At 43.6% G+C, this 21,287-nt stretch overlaps 1 protein-coding gene across 3 annotated transcripts in view; it reads right to left on the reverse strand.

Annotated features, from left to right (window-relative positions):
• Positions 1-21,287, reverse strand: part of PRDM10 (PR/SET domain 10) — a 95,066-nt gene that overhangs the window by 59,101 nt on the left and 14,678 nt on the right. For all 3 annotated transcript variants that reach the window (XM_069566621.1, XM_069566620.1, XM_069566622.1), the window contains exons 2-3: positions 3,739-3,920; positions 1,288-1,452 (exon numbers count right to left, since the gene is read on the reverse strand). In XM_069566621.1, the coding sequence (XP_069422722.1) occupies positions 1,288-1,452; positions 3,739-3,807 (234 nt within the window). In that variant the 5' untranslated portion in view covers positions 3,808-3,920. The remainder of the gene's footprint in view (positions 1-1,287; positions 1,453-3,738; positions 3,921-21,287) is intronic.

Here is a 21,287-nt window from a genome sequence, read left to right on the forward strand (position 1 = left end):
CAATCCAAAAAAGTATTCTTTCCTCTAAAACTTTTAAATGACTCTAATTTGCCTAAGGCTTTAGCAAATTTATGGTCATAGGAACCATGGTTAAGTGCTGACTCCAGAGAACTGTAAAAGAGAATTTTAGCGAGCTTCAGATTTCTTATATTTGACGTTTAAAAACTATCATAACTCAGACATTTAGTAACATAGTAATGATTTAAAAGTTGAGCACAGGACATTCTTTACATAATCTACGTCTTCTTATTTCAGTACAGCTGGGGGACTAAAACTGAGAAGGGCTATTCCAAAAGTAACATCTGACTATCAGGCAATTTTACCTTTATATAGATTTGAAAGGCATTTATTAGGTGGGTCTCATTTCTTCTTGGGAGTACTTTGGGTCTCCTGATTAAACATTGCATGAGGGCAAATTTTTATTACCAGGATCCTACTACAAAAACTATGGAACTGGGGACTTCCCTGGAGGGCCAATGGTTAAGACTTTACCTTCTAATCCAGGGGTACAGGTTCAACTCTGGTTGGGGAGCTAAGATCCCACATGCCTCTCAGCCAAAAAACCAAAAGCATAAGAACAGAAGCAATATTGTAACAAATTCAATGAAGACTTTAAAAATGGTCCATGTTAAAAAAAAATTTTTTTTAACAAAAAACAATGGAACTGATTTCTAATATATTTTAAAGTGCTATGTACATTATAAAGTGCTAAAAATACAAAGTAACATTTATATATTAGGGGATATTCCTGTTATGCATTTGGAAACCAACACTGAGAGTCACTGGCAAAAAAAATGAAAGCAGTTATAATTGTACAGCTTTTACCCTCACTTCTATACAGTCCTAAAAGTCAACAAGTTATTAGTAAATAGCAGTTAACAAGCTAGTGGGATCCCTCACTTACACGTTTAACTGAAATAACATGCATGTTTCCACTGAGATTCATCTTGATTAAGTTACACAGAAATAAATGCCATGTTTGGCCTGGTTCTTGATACTTAGGAAAAGTAACAGGCTGATAATCTTATTTATAATAATAATCGATAGATATCAATAGTCAGTGGGGGAAAGACCTCATTCCAGGTTAGTGCTCTAACTCCTTACAGTTTTTTAAATAAGTAAACCACATCTTCCTCTGCCGAGATGGTTATAAGCTCCTTGAGAGCACACATCTTATCTGCATATTTCCGGCATCACCTGCCAGCAGCACAGTGACTGGCAGAGCGTAAACCTAAGGGATGAATTAACAGATTAACAAACAAGCCATCAACCATGGTCCCAACGTGCCTGCGCAGCTTCCACGGGATGGATGTAGACCAGTGTGTGCTGAGGACCATCCACGGAGGCGTAGGAGGCACCATCTGCCGTGTACACCACCTGCTGGGGCGGACGGACCTGGTCATCGGTGTAGACGATCTGGGCCACAGTTCCAGCGTCTGGAACAAAATGCACCTGGGGCAAAAAAAACAGCAAGTACGAAGCGATCATCCTTGTGGAACCCACCCTGTAGCACAAAGACGGGCAACTGACCGAGAACACCACACACTTGCATTTCTAAAAGATCCCCATGAAAGGAGAACACAGTGAACAAATGGATCATCTGTGCTGAGTTAGTGGCTTGGCAGAGGGATCCAGGGACCTTCTCACTGATTTTTACTTAATGTTAAGCAACCAATTTAAACACCCCTTTGCCTCAAATATCAACTGCGGGTCTCTCTTTTGAGGCGTGCTGAGAAGAAATGTGACAGAAGATTCCTGATGGACAATACTATCAAACTACAAAACACAGATTATTCTGTAAGGTGGAAAAGTATGTCAAGACTCAAAAGTCAGTTGCTTTCAACATGTCATAAAAATTCTACTTTCTAACGAAGAGTGCCTTTTGGCAAACACATTAAAACCAGGTCACTTGCTTTCATAAAATTCTTTTGTCCTCTGTGGCTGTTCTGTAGGCAAGGGGTGAATGTCTGCTGACTTGGTGAATGTAACAGAACTCTTCTTTGCCAAGTAGGTAAGGACACAAAAAATTCTGAGAATGTACTTTTCAGGGGGTTTGGATAACTATTTCAGTTGTCACCAGGGGAAATAATTTTCTGTCTATGAGGAACTAAAGCAGAAACTGATTCTGTAAAGTGCTTTCTGAGCAGTCAGCTTTGGAGGTTTGAGTTCCTGCAGGTTGGCACACAGCCTAGTGTCTGATACTGAAGGTACAAAGCAGATGGTCAAAGTACGCATTTGGGAGAGAAATAATTTATGTGCTAATATTGAAGTCAGGCCCTCTTAGGTTGGAGTCTTTGCTCTTACACTGTCTTGGCTTTACACATAATTTTTTATTTCAGTTTTTTCCAGTGGAGAACAGATCCCAAAGATGACATAAGCTAATTCAACCCACAGAAAGAAAACTGGAGACAAGATGCAGTCGAGCACCATGTATATAAAACAAATGTCCACTTTAGCACTAAGTGATTATTACCCCAGCTTCTACATAAATCTGCTCTGCCCATGAAGATACAGTTTGCACAAGAATTGGGCTTCTGAAATATTTGTGCAGTTCTAAGTGCTGCACTTTTGTAAGTTTAGATTTGTTCATTAACATCAAAATCTTTAACTAGTCTCAGTGCTTAAGAAGGAAAAAAAGTTTTCTCCTTGAGAGTTATCCAAACTCTTCAACTTGGTCTTCATCACCAAGTACTCGGCTAAACCAGGATTCCTGGATGGGAGAAGAAATATTGCCAGGATGGGATGCAACAGAGGGTGCTGAGCTCTGCTGTCTACTGTCTGGTTACCTACAAATGTGGACCTTATTTATTAATGGACTACATTTTTCTTTATAAACAAAGTACCCCCAAACATATAGCTACATGAAAGTAGCAACCAGATAGAACCAAAACAGCATTCTCAACTATTCTGCTGGAAGCTTCTCTGGTAGCTTTTTCTCAGTATTCAGACACAGACTTTTAAATCACATCTGATGACTGATTTTATGTACTGTAATATTAGTTATACTACTTAAGTCAAACGTGTATTTTGAGGCTTTAATATAAATTTTCTGATTACTTAGCAACTGAACAACTATGGTTATGTAATTTGATGAAAATGAAATTACATATACATTATAATGCTTTAAAATGAAGTTTCATACTTTGGTCACATATAAAACGTGGCTCCCTATGACTGCTGACTCTTACCAAAATTCAAATCCATACCAAAAATGCAGAGATTCACTTTTGCTAAGGACAGTCAAAAGATTGTGTAGCTGGTTAGTAGAGCAATATCTGAATAAGTGACTAACCTCCAGAGCTGTTGATTCACTGGGACAACTTTCAATGAGAAGTTTACATTCTGAATTTGAAAAGAAAAGGAAAAGCCACTCACTTTATAGACATACCTTGTACTTCACTACACACAAAAACTCAAAACCCTTTCCTGGATAACATAAAAGAAACCCTGCAGTTTGAAGCTTTCACCATGAAATAAAATGGAGCAATGAAGAGGATTATGAGAGTAAGCTGGGGGAAAGGCAGAGAAGCCCCTGGGTGGTACGTAGCTTCTTGAAATCACAGCAACCCATGCAGATGGAGCATTCGAAGTGCTGCCCATTCCTTGAGTACCACGTCCGCCCATCAGCTCCCTCCTTGCCCCACATCACTATACAGGAGCTGCTATTTCTCTAGCTGTCAGCAAACTCTACCAACTAAAACACCGCGGTCAGTGCCCAGCTGGGAGAGCACTTTTCACCTGTGTAGCGTTCTCCTCGTGCTCTGCAGCCGGGGGCCACACGTGTGAGCTTTCATCTTTGGAATCCATCCCCTCCCAGCTGGAGAGCGGCCCGGGCACCTAGAGTTGTGCAGGGTGAAGGACAGTCATCTGTCTCCCACGCACGTGCTCGTCAGGGACAGGAAGGCCTCTCTGCAGCGTGCCTGAGAAAAAGAGAACAGGACCCAAGACTTTAAAAAAAAGCTTTGTAAGAGATAACACACCTGGGCAAAAAAGGTGAAAATGGAGAAATTATATGTAATAATGACACAATGTACTGCGTGCATGTTCTGCTCTGGGCCCACGTCAGGTGGATGGAGCCTGAGTGCGGTCCCTAGTTCTCCCCAGGAGGAGGATGACAAGGCCCCAATGTACTAAAGTCAGTCAAGTGCTGGGCTGACACCAAATCTTACTGGTGTCAGTAAGCTCGTCCCTGTTTGCACACCTGTCAAGACACTGACTTCCTATACCACGAACTCAAAATGAAAAGCAGCATAATAAAAGTTAAAAAATAAGGGAAAATGGCAGGTGGAGGGAGCCAAATTTTCTGGGCCACAGTTTGGTGAATACAGATACCAACTTTGTTTCTTGTGGAGTCAATACAGGAGTGATGAGCTAGCAAATCAAAGCCTCACTAAACATCAATGGGCACAAAACCTATATCTTGAAATATGACTATTTTCCAAAACAGATGTTGTAATCAATCTTCCCTTTTGATGATGATAAAACACTGATGGTTTAAAGGTCATGTGAGATCTGCTGTTTAACAGGGCAGCCGGACCTGATACACCTCCTTCCGCTGGCCCAGTAAGTGGCATCATAGACAGGCAAGGCCAAGCTGCTCAGAACACCACTCAACTAAAGATGAGAAGGACCACTGCCCAGAACCCTGCCAGAACTTTCTCCACTGTGAAATACCCTGAGAAACATTCTGAAGCTACGCATGCTCCAGCCTCTGAACCGGAATAAGGCCCGCAGAAGAAAAGAAACTGGGACACACAGCGTCGGGGTGTCTGGGATACAGAATGGCCACATCCGAACCACCTGGGATCCTCTCGGGAGCCAGGGAGGGGCTCAGCTGCATCACCAGCATCCTCACCCCAACAGAAGCCGCCGCACCACACACACTCGCCCTGCACCCTCCAGAGGATCCTGCAAACAATGCCCCCGTCAACAGCAGGTGACTGCAAGCAAAGGGGCTGTAATGTTCTCTATCTTGTATCTAGACTGGGGTGGTAGATACATGGGGAGATCACATGTCAAAAGCCATCAACCTATTCAGTTAAAAGAGGTGAATTTTATCATGTGTAAATTACACCTACAATGTTGTCTTTTTGTCAAGCATATCTTCCTTATATAGTCGTACTATTTAAGCATACATTAAAAAGATAGTGAGGGTGAGTTGTACAGTATATGAATTAAACTTCAACAAAGTTGTTATATATTTTTTAAAAGGAACAAAAATATTAAGAAACTCAGAGGAATGTCACCGATAATATAAAGAGCTACAGGAAGATAATCACAAAATTGTACAAAAGTAGATAAAATCTGTACAAGAGGCCCCATATTACAAAATCAGAAAATGTTCCACACTGGAAATGTTTAAATTTTTTTTTAATAATTTCTGATGGAAAAGCAGCAAAAACAGTACAAATAATTTGTATTTCTTCACTGTTCCCCCAAATATTAACATTTTACCATGTTTGTTTTATTATTCTCTCTCCATCTCTTTCATCCCCTCTTTCTCTTTTTCATCTTCTTTTTTTAACTTAAACTATTTGAGAGTAAGTTGCAGGCAAAAACCTCCTTTGCTACTAAATTCTTCAGTGCCTATTTCCTAAAAGAAGGATATTTTCTCACAGAACCACAGTACTTCTATCAAAATCAGCATATTAACAGTGCTATTATCTAACTTACAGACCACATTCAGCTTTTGCCAATTGTCTGATTACCGTCCTTTGCAGAGAAGGAAAGCCCTCTTTTTCTGGCCAAGGGTCCACTCCGGCCTCACGCACGGCATGTCGCTGCCAACATGTCCTGTCAGTTCCCTCCGACCAGGAACAGAACCCAGTCTTTCCTAGTTCTCCATGACCTTGACATTTTACAAACTCACAGGCCATTTATTTTTCAGAAGGTCCCTTAAATTGAGTTCGTCTGATGTCTCTTCATGGTTAGACTCAGGATACCTATTTTCAACAGGAATTAATACAACAGAAAAAAATTCTATTCTTTCCCCATACAGGAATTGGAGATTTTATTTTTTCAACCTAGTTGATCAATTGCACAAACAACCAAGCACACACTGGGATGGAGCGAGGATGGAGGCAGGCTTAACTTCCATACTCAGAAAACACACCAGCCCAGAGTGCCTTTCTTATTTGTTTTCATTTCTAGCAAGCTGCCTGTTATTTCTTTTATTTTTAGTTACATACTTTCAATAGGTGGCAAATCCAGTTGGCTCAAAATTCAAAAGCAACAACAAGCTGTACGTGGACAATCTTGCTACCTAGAATCCCTTACCAGTCTTCAGAACCAATTCATTGTATCAATTTCTTATCTATTCTTCCAAAGATATGTTATACAAGCAATTTATATTGTATATAAGCAAAAATATAAATACTCTCTGCTTCTCCAAACCACAAATGGCATCATAGTATCGATTCTGTACAAAGCAGTATCTCTTTTAAACCTTATTTATTCCATATAATATCATCCCTTTTACATTGTTCCAGATCCCTATAGCATTTGTTCCTTCTTTACTATAGCTTTATCATTTCATTGTATGAACATATCATAATGTATTTAATGTTATGTTGATAAATGGTTATTTTCAATGTTTGTGATGAGTAAGTTTGGACATGCGTGTTATGTCTTGAATTCTTGTATTTTGAATTCCTAACTGAAGGATGCTATGCAGTCAGTTAAAGTGGCCGTGTGACTATTAAGTAACTGTTACTTTCTAACTCCAGCACTGGGGCTGTCCTCTCCCCGTGCCTGGCACATGAGGGCCTGGGGACACACAGGGAAGTGCTCTGACCTGCACAGGAGGCAGGGTGGCTACAAGCGTGGGCTCTGGACCCAGATTTCGGCAGCAATTCTGTGACTTCAGTGATATTAGGCAGAACATGGATGTGCTCTAAATCACTCTCCTTCTCCTTACAATCAGGATCATAAGGTTATTACGAGAATGGGAGATAATGCACATAAGATGCTCACTTCACACAATGCCTGCCCGATGAAAAACTCTCACCAAGTAGCTTTAAAATAAGGCATTCAATCATATTGCATCTTTCTGTCTAACTGTGTGCCTCCCCATCTCAACGCTGAGTTCCTTCATGTCAAGGAATGTGAGTCGCTCTAGATCTGGCGTGTGGCAGGTCCTTGATCATGTGCACGGATTGGTTGCCAGGGGGAAAAAGAAGAAGACACCTGATTCCTAAGTGGGTATCCACGGATGACTTCTTAGAGAAGATGAAAGTAGAAGGATGAACAGGAACAAGAAAGCAGAGAAGGGAAGGGATAGAAAATTTACTCCAGACTAAAATATCTTTCTTCAATCTTACGTCTTACTTCTTATAAAGAAGTAGATGTAACAATGACATAAAACACCGGAAACTACATACAGCAAGGATAACGGGGGAGAAAAAAGGAAATAATACTTAGCAGATGGGGTAAAATAACAGAACAGTTCACTGACACATAGGAAAGCCTGCTACTAAAGTTTAGTACTACAGATGTGAAATACTGCCCCAAATGGTACTTCCCAATCATTTTCCCTTGTGGCTCAACTGGTAAAGGTTCCACCTGCAATGTGGGAAACCTGGGTTCGATCCCTGGATTGGGAAGATTGCCTGGAGAAGGGAAAGGCTATCCACTCCAGAATTCTAACCTGGAGAATTCCATGGACTGTATAGCTCATGGGGTCGCAAAGAATCAGACACAACTAAGCGATTTTCACTCACTCACTCACTCATTTTAAAATACTGTTAGCACATAAAGAAGCCCAAGATGGTGAACTCTTTCATTCAAAAAATGTCTGGAATCTAAAGCACCAATACAGAATACCCAGTTCTTGTTCTTTAAGATATACTTACAAGACCTATGGGGTTTCTGTAACTACTGAACTGTTTAAAACTGTGTGATATTCTTCAATTATTTGTTGTTTAATAAACTGTTCAAGAAAACTGAATTCTAGGTGTGAGTCTGCTCCTAAGTAAGTCACTTGAAATTCTCTAGCATCAGCACTGTCAACTGTAAAACCAGAGTATACAGGGATTTCTGGCCTTAAGCTTAGATGGGAAGCAGCAGAGAACAGTAGAAAATCCACAGACTCTGAGTTGAGCACCCGGGCTTCCCCACTAGTTCAGCTGCTCAGCAGTTACATCCCTTGGCCAAATCACGTATGCTCTTGGAGCCTCGATATCATCCTATGTAAAATGGAGACGATAATGATCTCTTGGTGTTACTGTGAGGGTTACATGACATGTGTAAAACTCCCAGGCATAGATCTAGCACATGGTGGTGCTCAAATATGCCAATTTTCACATTTTCCTGATGAACCGTAAGAGCTTCAGAATTTTCAAAACATTTTATATTTTTTTAACTTCGCAAATTGTCCAATAACAACTGCCCTGTACCTGGACATTCTTCATAGCAAGGCTTGTCATATTTGATTTCCTTTATTTTTATTTCACGGCACAGTTTATAGAGCTCTGTTGATCTTGATTTATAGGCAATGGGTCAGGGGCAGGAAGGATTCCAGGAAGTACCTTAGCGCTGTCCAACAGGTGGGTGCTGACAGACTCTGTGAGCTGGGAACAGAGTTCTCTGCTCCTCTTCTCAACCTCAAAGAACCTGAGAGCCATAAACTATAGCTCGTCTAGAGAATGGCCACCCATCGCTCTTTCTTTCTTTCACCCACTGTCCAAAATGTCAGAGACTTCATTTCCAGGAAAAGAAGCATTTCTATTCTCTCTAATGACTTTTTGTAAGGTGGTAAATTTTATTTTTTTTAATTTATTTATTTTAAATGGAGGCTAATTACTTTACAATATTGTAGTGGTTTTTGCCATATACTGACATGAATCAGCCATGGGTGTACATGTGTTCCCCATCCTGAACCCCCCTCCCACCTCACTCCCCATCCCATCACTCAGGGTTATCCCAGTGCACCAGCCCTGAGCACCCTGTCTCATGCATTGAACCTGGACTGGTGATCTGTTTCACATATGATAATATACATGTTTCAATGCTATTCTCAAAAAATGGGCCAAAGAACTAAACAGACATTTCTCCAAAGAAGACATACAGATGGCTAACAAACACATGAAAAGATGCTCAACATCACTCATTATCAGAGAAATGCAAATCAAAACCACAGTGAGGTACCATCTCACACCGGTCAGAATGGCTGCGATCCAAAAGTCTGCAAACAATAAATGCTGGAGAGGGTGTGGAGAAAAGGGAACCCTCTTACACCGTTGGTGGGAATGTGAACTAGTACAGCCACTATGGAGAACAGTGTGGAGATTCCTTAAAAAACTGGAAATAGAACTGCCTTATGACCCAGCAATCCCACTGCTGGGCATACATACCGAGGAAACCAGAATTAAAAGAGACACGTGTACCCCAATGTTCATTGCGGTACTGTTTATAATAGCCAGGACATGGAAGCAACCTAGATGTCCATCAGCAGACAAATGGATAAGAAAGCCTTGGTACATATACACAATGGAATATTATTCAGCTATTAAAAAGAATACATTTGAATCAGTTCTAATGAGGTGGATGAAACTGGAGCCTATTATACAGAGTGAAGTAAGTCAGAAAAACACCAATACAGCATATTAACACATATATATGGAATTTAGAAAGATGGTAACAATGACCCTATATGCGAGACAGCAAAAGGGACACAGATGTACGGAAGTCTTTTGGACTCTAATGATTTTATGGGCTTCCCTGAAAGCCCACTGGCAAAGAATCCACCTGCAGTGCAGGAGACCCTCATTAGATTCCTGGGTCGGGAAGATCTGCTGGAGAAGGGATAGGCTACCCACTCCAGTATTCCTGGGCTTCCCTTGTGGCTCAGCTGGTAAAGAATCCACCTGCAATGTGGGAGACCTGGGTTCGATCCCTGGGTTGGTTATTCAACAAATATTTATTAAATTTATTAATAAATGTATTAAATTAGTATGTGCCAGGGACTATTCTAGGTCATATATATTAATATACATCATAGGTACTGGTGGTAAAGAATCCATCTGCCAATGCAGGAGACGTAAGAGGTGTGGGTTCAATCCCTGGGTCGGGAAGATCCCCTGGAGGAGGAAATGGCAACCTACTCCAGTATTCTTGCCTGGGAAATCCCATGGACAAAAGAGCCTGGTGGCTACAATCCATGGGGTCACAAAGAGTCAGACACAACTGAACATACACACATATGCATAAAGAGTGTAACAATATAATTGAAAGTATGAGCCTTAGAATTGGACAAATCTGGGTTCTATGCACCCAAATCTACTACGTGTTTACCAGGGTATGACAATAGTAAGCCACAGACTGAGTATGTCTCCTCATTGGAAAATCCAAATCATCTGCCTGGCACGGTTGCTGTAAGAGTTCCATCAAGTCTTTAACGTACTTTTTTTTCACTTTTGCTCACGTTGCTGAGCGAGGGTTGACTCCACCACACTGGGTTCTGTAGTAACTACCATCCAGATGGCGGGAAGGATGTGGACACACTGCCGGCTCGAGTGTGACCTTGCTCGCTGCCCTTCATTAGTTCTGCCCTCGCTTCACTGAGTCAGTGTACTGTCAGCACTAGACACCCTGAGTGGAGCTGCCACTTTAAATGTCTTCAAAAAGATGACACTATAATTTGGCATTAATCCAAGAGGCATATGAACAGCAGCTGGGCATAAATTTGATTAGGGACGCAAACATCCATCACTGGAAAAATGACCTTGCCCACCAAATCTATGGTACGTGGGTATGAGACAGGGCAGCATGAACGATGCTGCATTGTGCGAAGTTATTACTGAGACACGTGGAAACACAGGCCTGCCACAGGCTGAGTGAAAACACACCAGGATCACAACTCCCAGAATGGGTAGGAGCTGCTTGCAGGAGATTCCTGGTGACAGCAGAAACGCTGTGTCACCAACACTCTTGGTGACAAAGAGACAGTAAGACTCTGAGCCAAAAGTAGTTCTCGAGTCAGATTCTGAAAGTGACGATATTTAGGAGTATGTTAAACATTTTACTTATATTTTCCCCTCCACATATGTGCATGAATGATACCAATCCATGCCCAAATGAATCTAAAAGAGCTGTTTCAACAAGTATACAATAAAAATTCTAAGTAGCAGAAAGCCCTTGTATCAGAGTTTAGGTGGCAAGGCTTGTTCTTTTCGTAATGATACATAAAATAATTGTGTTTCTTACCAGCAACATCTTCGATTCAATACAACATGACAGCATTTGGGATCACAGAGCACGATGATGAATATTCAAAAACTAGTAGTAATTTTTTTTCATGCTTTGTGAACATCGAGCATTAAAGGTGAGCAAGAACTCTGCTCCCTTGGAGCTCACAGTCTAGTGGGACGGAAGGGCAGCTGGCTTCCCAACCCACCTGGGACACCTGCATGGTTAAGAGTGACACTGAGGAACGGTAAGGGGGATGAGGAAGGCCAGAGAAACGCCTGCCTTTCCAGTCGGTTCACTGGTAAGCAGCCTTGAGCCAGATGGAGTGGCCCAGGGGTCCAGCCTCCACCTCATCTCCCCTCCTCATAGCTCCCCTGTTTCCCAGGTGCTGCTCACCCCCTACCACCCACCAGCCTGTTTCCCACCAGCACTGGCCTTTCTGGGCTGAAAGAAGCCAGTTCTCCAGAACCACGTAGGACATGGAATCGAAGACACTCCTGATTCATGACCTGCAGGAAGAGGTGGAAGAAGAGGCCCAGACCCACCTTCAAAGGTAGACAGGCAAATTACTGAGCCTCAGAAACACTGAGGCTGCAGCAGAGGTTTCTGTGCTGGGGTGGCATGACTCCCTCCAGACACATCATTCTTTACACGGAGAAGTGTGCTGCATTCTAGACGGTAGGCATGCGAACCGACTTCTCTGGCTGTAGGCATGCGAACTGACTTCTCTGGCTCATTACTAAGTAACCAGCAGAAACTGCTAACCCTTTCCCTGAATTTTAACACGAGACATGAGTCATGGAGAGAAGTTAGAGGGAGGCTGACACACTTGCAAAATGGATATAAAAACTGTGGAAAGCAATGGAGGAGGTGGCTTCGCAATCTGGGGAGGGAGCAGTGGGTGCAGTCCGGGGACAGAACAGGAGGGGTCCAGCCCCACAGTGGGGGCTGCTGTCTTCTCCCTGAGCACCTGGTGCCACCAGCACCACAGTCCAGACACTCAGCAGCCAGCGGTTGGGAAACGTTAAAGAAGCACGAGAAGGCAGGGGGAGCAGACACCAAGGGGGCCCGCCAGCTGCCTCTCCTCGCGGCTAGGGCAGAGTGTGCAGGACAGGAAAGATCCCCTGGGGCAGACAGAAGGTGGCTGGGCCCAGAGGCTGTCTGGCCTGGTGCACAAACAATTGCTTATTTTTGTTTGCTTAAAACTTTTTCTTTTAAATTTTGGATCTTCATTCCTGTGCGCGGTTTTCTCTAGTTCAGAGAGCAGGGGCTGCTCTCTAGCTGTGGTGCTTGGGCTTCTCATAGCAGTGGCTTCTCTTGTTTTGGAGCATGGGCTCCAGGGCATGCAGGCTTCAGTAGCTGTGGATCACAGGCTTTAGCTGCCCTGACCAGGGACCAGGGATCAAACCCGTATCCCCTGCATTGGCAGGTGGATTCTTGACCAAGGAACCACCAGAGAACTCCCTGCTTGTTGAACATTTCAGCTTTCTCTGAATAAGCAGGGATAGCATCAAAAGAGCATCCTTGAGGAAAACCTATATGGATATTTGGGGCCAGAATTTGCTTTAGGTTAGTTACACTGGAACAGGATCACAGCCATTGGAACGGCAACTTCAATTTGCTGTAGTGACATTAGAGCAGGCTTCGGAATCAGACAGCCTGACGTCAAGTCATGGATCTGCCACTTGTAGCTTTTGACAGTTTGTTTACTCTCTCTGAGCTTCAGTGTCCTCATCTATAGGATAAAAAGCTGAAGGATATTAGGCGTGTAGTAGCAGATAAGGGTTAACTAATGCACACAACACAAAACCACCTTTGTGTCAACAAACAGGAAGGGAACCCTTTGAAGTCATATTTAAGATTAGATCCCACTTGGAAAAGGAAAAGAGTGATTTCACACTAGGTACAGAGGGGAGGGGAAAAAAACCACTTTCATTAAAGCACTAAGTGGTAAAAAAGGAAAAGAAAGATAATGGGGAATCTAATTCTGTGACACAGAATAATAGGATTTCAGAACTAGGAGAGAAACCCCAAACCCATGGTTCTCAGATATGTTCACAATACAGGACCACAGTGTTCTCTGCTGAGCACCATGAAATATTTACATCTAACGTCACAAAACAACATTCCGTCACACTGTATAGCACTATGCACCAGGCATATTCTAAGTATTCTGCATGTGTTGATTCATTTAGTTTTCACAATAACCATGAAGTTGGTACATTATTATCTCTACTTTATAGGTGAGGGACTGAGAAAGAGAGGGGTTAGGTGACCTGCCCAGAGTCACAGAGCTGGGAGGAGTCCGTATGTGGCAGACCTGTGATACAAGTCCAGGTACCTGCTTCTGAACCCAGGTGGAGGCTCCCACTCCACCCTGCTTCTCAGTCCACAAACTAAGATCACTTGCCCTGTGTTAAGATTCCAGCATAAATGGCTCCATTATATGAGTCATATAAATATCACATCCAATCTTATTTTACAGTTCTTTAAACTATCCAATTAAGCAAGACTAGGTATTCCCGCCGGAGAAGGCAATGGCACCCCACTCCAGTACTCTTGCCTGGAAAATCCCATGGACTGGAGCCTACCAGGCTCCTCTGTCCATGGGGTCGCGAAGAGTCGGACAAGACTTGAGCAGTCGCTCACTTTCACTTTTCACTTTTATGCATTGGAGAAGGAAATGGCAACCCACTCCAGTGTTCTTTCCTGGAGAATCCCAGGGACGGGGGAGCCTGGTGGGCTGCCGTCTATGGGGTCACACCGAGTCAGACACGACTGAAGTGACTTAGCAGCAGCAGCAGCAGGTATTCCCGCATCTTCCACTAACTTTTTTTGCTCCTTGTTCATTTGTCACCTCCCAGTGCTAAGTTGATTGGCAGTAATAGCAATAAACAGTTAATGAAATTTCATGGGACAAGACAAAATTAAGAAAATTCTTTCCATTGTTTTTACTTAAATGGAGAAAACACACTGGCCCAGCTCTAGAACACTCCTGTCTGGGGAGAGGGCAGTTTGGGAACCACTCAACTAGGACAACTTCTGTCTTAGCGCAGCTTCCATCCGGCCAGCCCTCTGGCGCGTGACCCTGGTGCAGCCGAGGGAAGACAGCGCACCCTGGCCAAGCTCAGGATGGGCCGGGCCGCCGTGTGCCAGCACCGGCCTCAGGAGTGACACTCATCAGTCCGTTCGGCTGATTTAATGTCATGACACCCAAGAAAGCTGTTCAACCTCACAATTCAGAAGACACAACAGGACATTGTCACAGCAAGTGCTCTGCTCTGCACACCTGACCATCGCCGCGTGACTGAGGTGCTGCAGTAAACGTGCAAGCCACAGGATCAGACGTTCAGTCTGGCAGGTGAAGACGACATGGGACATATATGCATAACGGAATACGACTCAGTCATAAAAGAGAACAAAACGATGCTATTTGCAGCAACGTAGATGGGCCTGAAAGCTAAGTGAGGTCGGACAGAGAAAGACAAATATGCTATGACATCACTTTCATGGGGAATCTAAATTATGACACAAATGAACATGTCTATAGAAGAGAAACAGACTCACAGACACAGAGAACAGACCTGTGGTTACGGTGGGGCCAGGGAGAGACGGACTGGGAGCTTGGGAGAGCAGACACAAACTAGCAATATGCAGGATGGATAACAGCAAGGTCCTACTGCATAGCACAGCGAACTGTATCCAATAGTCTTTAATAATCTATAATGGAAAAGATTATGAAAATGTATACAAATATATACATACACATAGTTGAATCACTTTGCTACATACCAAAAACTAATACAACACTGTAAATCAACTATATTTTAATAAATAAATTCATTATAATTGGGGGTGAAAGCTTCTATGATGTTTACTCATTTGTAGTGCGAAGTTGAGATTTTACATTTCATTGATATCTGGAAGAAAGCGGGTTCTTTTTCTTATCAGTTCAAAAAGCTGAACTTGGTTCTAAATGGTGAACAGGAATCAGTAGAGGAAGTAACGATGGACACATAACAGAATTATACCGATTTCAACACAAACTCCCCATTCTTGCTATAAGGGGGAAGGCCAAATACTCCATCACATAGTTTCTCACTTTTAAAAATTCACAACAAATTACTATTTCCACTGAGAAAAAATGAAAATGAGAAGTAAAAACTATCAGCAACATTCTCGCCTTGCCTGGCAAGGTGCCCCACGCCCAGCAGACACTGTTTATTCAGGCTTCGCCTCGGCCAGACCGGCCTACAGATCACAAAAGACAGAGTGACCACAGACGGAGTGCCAACTGGACCACGGTTCTGGGTCTGGTCAGCCTGAGGTCCCTCCGTCTGTCAGAGCCCAGTTCCATGGGACCACTCTGACCCCAGCTCAAGAGCTCCTGGAAACCTGTAAGTGAGGGCAGGGAAGTAGACTAAATATCATTGTTTAACTCCACAAGGAAATATTAATAAAATAAGCACAGTTTCAGGGAAGGGAAATATGCCTAAAAAACTAAAATGTTTCCAAGAAAGAAAATAATCGGGGAACCAGGCTTTCATAAAACCTTTTCTTGAAATTGTTTTCTTTTTATAAAAGAAATTTTTAAAATTATAACAACAAACCTTTGACTAGGTTCCAAATAAAAGAGGGGCTTTTAACTAAGCAGTTATGGATTGGGGATATTTCTATATAAGCAGAGAAGTCTAAGGGTAAAGAAAGGATGAAAAAGGCATCATAATGGGGTCCTCCGGGTATGTCTACCGATGCCATTCACATTTGTTACAAATGCTGGCAATGAAGTAAATAGTGAAATGCACAAGACTACAGAAAAACTCCAGATAAAATTTTATGCCAATGGAAAAACTTCAGAAAAACCTTCAGAAACTGGGTAAGTGAGCGAAGACAATGGCCGACAAATTTCAGCATAAGTGGCACTTTTCATATTAACGAGACAGAACTACCTGTTACAATCTAAAAACTACTGCAGACAGAATTCCCTGACAGGCCAGGGGTTAGGATTTGGCGCTTCACTGCCAAGGCCAGGGCTCAATCCCTGGTTGGGATCTTTCTAATTTGTTTCTGAACATAAACAAGAATGACAGTGTGTAACCAGAAGAGAGCGGAACAGAATCTTCTTTCTTTTAAAAAAAAAAAAAAAAAAAGATTAGCAAACACAGCAAGCAAGGAATGAGATGTGCCAGGCAGGTCTGAAATGGTCACCTTGGCCATCTCTGCCTCCTCTCCGTGTGTGTCTCTGTGTTTTCCACTTCGCTACAGAAATCGTATCAAATCCCCTACAGAAATTCCTCCTGCCTTTCTTGTGCACAAAAAGGGCTTCAGAGACTATCAACTAAGGGTACTTTTCTTTGAAAGAAGGTTATTTTTTCCAGTCAGGGCTGTGGCACTCCTTTCTTCATGCCTCAAAAGAGGCATGCCAGCAAATCTTTCTTTCTTTGTGTCAGCCCAAGAAATGTGGGCTTTATTTCCTAGTTCAGATAAGAACTTTCCATGCACCAAAAAAACAAAGATTGATCCTCCCACCCCATTTGACAGTTTGTTAGCAATGCATTAGAACCCCATCAAGTCATTCAAAACAACTCCTACTGTATACTTGAAGGAAAGAAAAACCCAGACTAAGGACATGCTGGAGGTCTTAGCCAGACAATTCTACATTCATATCCTTGAGAGTTCAAAAGGAACCAGCACTCAGTCTGAGTTCTAAAGAACGGTAAACCTTGATGTTTGCTTTTCCTTTTCTACAAAGAGCTGGCTGGCTGGAAAAGCATGAAGGCAGTTTCAAAGAGAAATCTATCAGGAGTCCTCCATTCTTCTCTTACAAGATTTCAGGTGGAAACCTCAAATAGCAGCATATCACAGGCCTACAAAGGTCCATATAGTCAAAGCTACAGTTTTTCCAGAAGTCTTATACATATGTGAGAGTTGGACCATAAAGAAAGAAGGCTGAGCACCGATGAACTGATGCATTCAAATCGTGGTGCCAAGGGACTGCAAGGAAATCAAACCAGTCAATCCTAAAGGAAATCAACCCTGAATACTCACTGGAAGGACTGATACTGAAGCTGAAACTCCAATACTTTGGCCACCTAACATGAAGAACCAACTCATTGGAAAAGACCCTGATGCTGGGAAAGATTAAAGGCAAAAGAAGGGGATGACAGAGGATGAGATGGTTGGATGGCATCATCGACTCGATGGACATGAGTTTAAGCAAACTCCAGGAGATGGCAAAGGACAGGGAAGCCTGGCGTTCATGAGGTCACAGAGTCAAACAAGGCTTAGCGATCGAACAACAACGACAAACAACAGGCCTAGAGAGAAGCATACACATCAGGAGTGTCCAAACTTGAGGGATGCTCACAAAGTGGATATATGTGGGTCAAGGAACAGAAAGCCACCAGCTCCTGAGTTCTCATGGCACTCTCTCCCAAGGCACCACCACTCCCCCACCATCCTCAGCAGGCTGCGGAAGGGCCCTGCATTCCATCAAGCTGACTCGAAGCCGGGCTGCAGTTTCTGAAGGACCAGAAAACAGAGTCTCCTAGGTTTGACCTTCTGGAAGTGGCAATGAGAATTTCAAAATGTTTCCTAGGGAGCCTCTTCCTTGGTGGGCTCTGAATTCCAATTTTCTTCTTCTCAGCAAAGCAAAACTACCCAAATCCCAGTCTGCTATTCAGCTGCTTAGGGCTTGACTTGTGAGCATGCCGACCAGCCTGGCCTAGTCAACAAATACCTCCAGGGGAAAACCAGATGTGGGGCAGGGTGCATTAGGCTGCCTCCTTGCCTCTGGGATGCCGGCCCTTCAGTTCTGATAGCTTTGGCAGCCCTTCACCCAGAATGTCTTATCTCTCTAGCCCCATAAGGCAGCCTAAAGCACTACCTGCCTCTTTGCCTCTTAGCAGCCCTTACCAACCAGCTTCCCAGCCTCCTGGGAATCAGAAAATGCTCCAAAGGGGAGAGCACGTACAGAGAGTGGGGTATACTTTATTTATTTTTTGGGGGGGGTGTATACTTTAATAAGCACCTTTCTACTGGATCTGACCACTCAGGACTGGCTGCCTCGGTAGGAAACTGAGGGCAATCCCAGGAGGATGAGACTGGAAAACATTTTCTCTTTGACCTTGTGACTCTGTTTATCAAAATTTGTGGACACCAGATATGGTAGACACTGGTAAGAAAAAGCACTGTCATGTGACGTACCTGATATGACAAAGTACAAGCAATCTACACATTGCTTTTTTGAGGACTGGAAAAGCAATGAGAAAGCTTTGGAATATAGGCAGCATCTAAAAATATTGGGCTGTTATTAAAATGTGATTCTCCCAACTTTGAAATTAAATATTCCTCCCTCATCCTTCCTGATACACTGTGATGGAGGAAACATCCCGTCTAACCCAAGCCAGGCTCTCCACCTGGGCTGGCCGGCATCCAGTCTGCCGGTCCCCTCAAGGGCTGCACCCGAACCTACCCCTCTCTGCAGCATCATAGCTCCCTCCCTGTTGGAACATTCACATCAGCAAATGTGAACAGTATCTCCTAACTTTACTGTGCACTTTTCTAAACAGCTGTTATATTTCAATTGATTGTTTACATTTTAAAACTTTTCCCTTGAGCCCACCTCCCTGCTCACCTACCCTTCTCTGCTGTTTTTACACGCAATAAAGAGCTGCCTACATCCACGTTCACTTACTTACTTCCTCACCCCACATTCCCTCCCCAGTTGGCCTCTTCTTCTACCTCTCCAGGTTCTCATCTCACTTGACCTCTGCAACATTCACACCCTCCTTAAGCTCTTCTCTCCACCTTCTAACATGGAACTTCCCTGGTTTCCTCCGGCCTCTCTGCCACCTCCTTTACAAGCTCATTCGCTGGCCCGACCCTTAAAGGCTGCACCAGTAAGCCTCTCCTTCTCCTTCCAGCTTTACACCCTCCCAGGGCTCAGGCCAGCCTTCAGGGCTTTCGCAGAGGCTCTGCCAGGATTTGAATGGCCACCTCCTCCTCCTCAATCAGATTTCAAGGTCAGTGTTACCTCCTCCTGTTCCCCGGCCCCATGCTGCTCTCCCATAACACTCTCTAGAGCATGCACCATCAGTTAAGTGATGCATGCATTTTGTGCAGAGTCTGTGTCCCCTGCCACCTGCCTCGGGGGAATGCAGCTGCAAAAGAGCGCCTCACCCGACGGGCCTAAGCAGGGCCCTCAGCACCTGGAATCCGGCCAGGAGCACAGTCACCACTGTTTCTGGGCGAGTCTCCTGCCTCAGAGGAACCTTCTTACTTAACAAAGACCCTCTTAGGATAAATTCCCATAAATAATGCATTACCACTAAAATGATGGTGTATAACTGCTTCCGTGGTAAAGAAGCTAAGTTTATGTATGATATCAATATTTACAACTGAACTTTAATGAGCTGAAAAGAAAAAAACACGGAGGGGAAAAGTAAATTACTCAAGACATTATGTAGTACCATAAACTAGCAAATCTGAACATCGTGAAGGGAATTGAAATCACACCAACTGTAAGATTACCAAGGTACATGGAACTCAGCCACTCCCAACTTACACAAAATCAAAATTAGTCCTAGTAAACGCAAAGCCAAATATGACAGAAAACACTGAGCAAATATGGCACTAAAAGAAACTCTCTGAGAAGTCCATTCATTTCAGCCCCCGGTGCAGATCTTGATGTCTGAAGGTATAGTTTCTGAAGTTTCTGCAACCATGAACTATGTCACGCCCACAATGGCACTAACACATTTGTTCAGATATCACCATCACCACCGCACACAGAGGCGACCACCTCACAGTGGGTAAGTTCAATTCAGTTCAGTCACTCGGTTGTGTCCGACTCTTTGTGACCCCATGGACTGCAGCATGCCAGGCTTCCCTATCCATCACCAGCTCCCAGAGCTTGCTCATGCCCATTGAGTCGGTGATACCATCCAACCATCTCATCCTCTGTCATCCCCTTCTCCTCCTGCCTTCAATATTTCCTAGCACCAGGGTCTTTTCCAATGAGCCAGTTCTTCACATCAGGTAGCCAACGTATTGGAGCTTCAGCTTCAGCATCAGTCCTTCCAGTGAGTATTCAGGGTTGATTTCCTTTAGGATTGACTGCTTTAATCTCCTTGCAGTCCAAGGGACTCTCAAGAGTCTTCTCCAGCACCACAGTTCAAAAGCATCAATTCTTCGGCACTCAGCTTTCTTTATGGTCCAACTGTCACATCCGTACATGACTACTAGAAAAACCATAGCTTTGACTAGATGGACTTTTGTCAGCAAAGTAATGTCACTGCTTTTTAACATGCTGTCTAGGTTGAGCAAAGCTTTTCTTCCAAGGAGCAAGCGTCTTTTCATTTCATGGCTTCAGTTACCATCTGCAGTGATTTTGCTGCTGCTGCTAAGTCACATCAGTCGTGTCCGACTCTGTGTGACCCCATAGATGGCGGCCCACCAGGCTCCTCCCATCCCTGAGATTCTCCAGGCAAGAACACTGGAGTGGGTTGCCATTTCCTTCTCCAGTGAATGAAAGTGAAAAGTGAAAGTGAAGTCACTCAGTCGTGTCCGACTCTTCTCGACCCCATGGAGTGTAGCCCACCAGGCTCCTCCGTCCATGGGATTTCCCAGGCAAGAGTACTGGAGTGGGCTGCCATTGACTTCTCCGCAGTGATTTTGGAGCTCCTCAAAAAGTCTCTCACTGTTTTCATTGTTTCCCCATCTATTTGCCATGAAGTGATGGGACCAGATGCCATGATCTTAGTTTTCTGAATGCTGAGTTTTAAGCCAGCTTTTTCACTCTCCTCTTTCACCTTCATCAAGAGGCTCCTCTGTTCTTCACTTTCTGCCATGCAGGTGGTGTTATCTGCATATCTAAGGTTTTGATATTTCTCCCAGCAATCCTGATTCCAGCTTGTGCTTCATCCAGCCCGGCATTTCACATGATGAACTCTGCATATAAGTTAAAAACCAGCGGTGACAATATACAGCCTTGACGTCCTCCTTTCCCATTTGGGAACTAGTTCATTGTTCCATGCTGAACTGTTGAACTGTTGCTTCTTGACCTGCACACAGGTTTCTCAGGAGGCAGGTCAGGTGGTCTG

This window comes from Ovis canadensis, chromosome 21, assembly GCF_042477335.2.
Source record: "Ovis canadensis isolate MfBH-ARS-UI-01 breed Bighorn chromosome 21, ARS-UI_OviCan_v2, whole genome shotgun sequence".
NCBI lineage: Eukaryota > Metazoa > Chordata > Mammalia > Artiodactyla > Bovidae > Ovis > Ovis canadensis.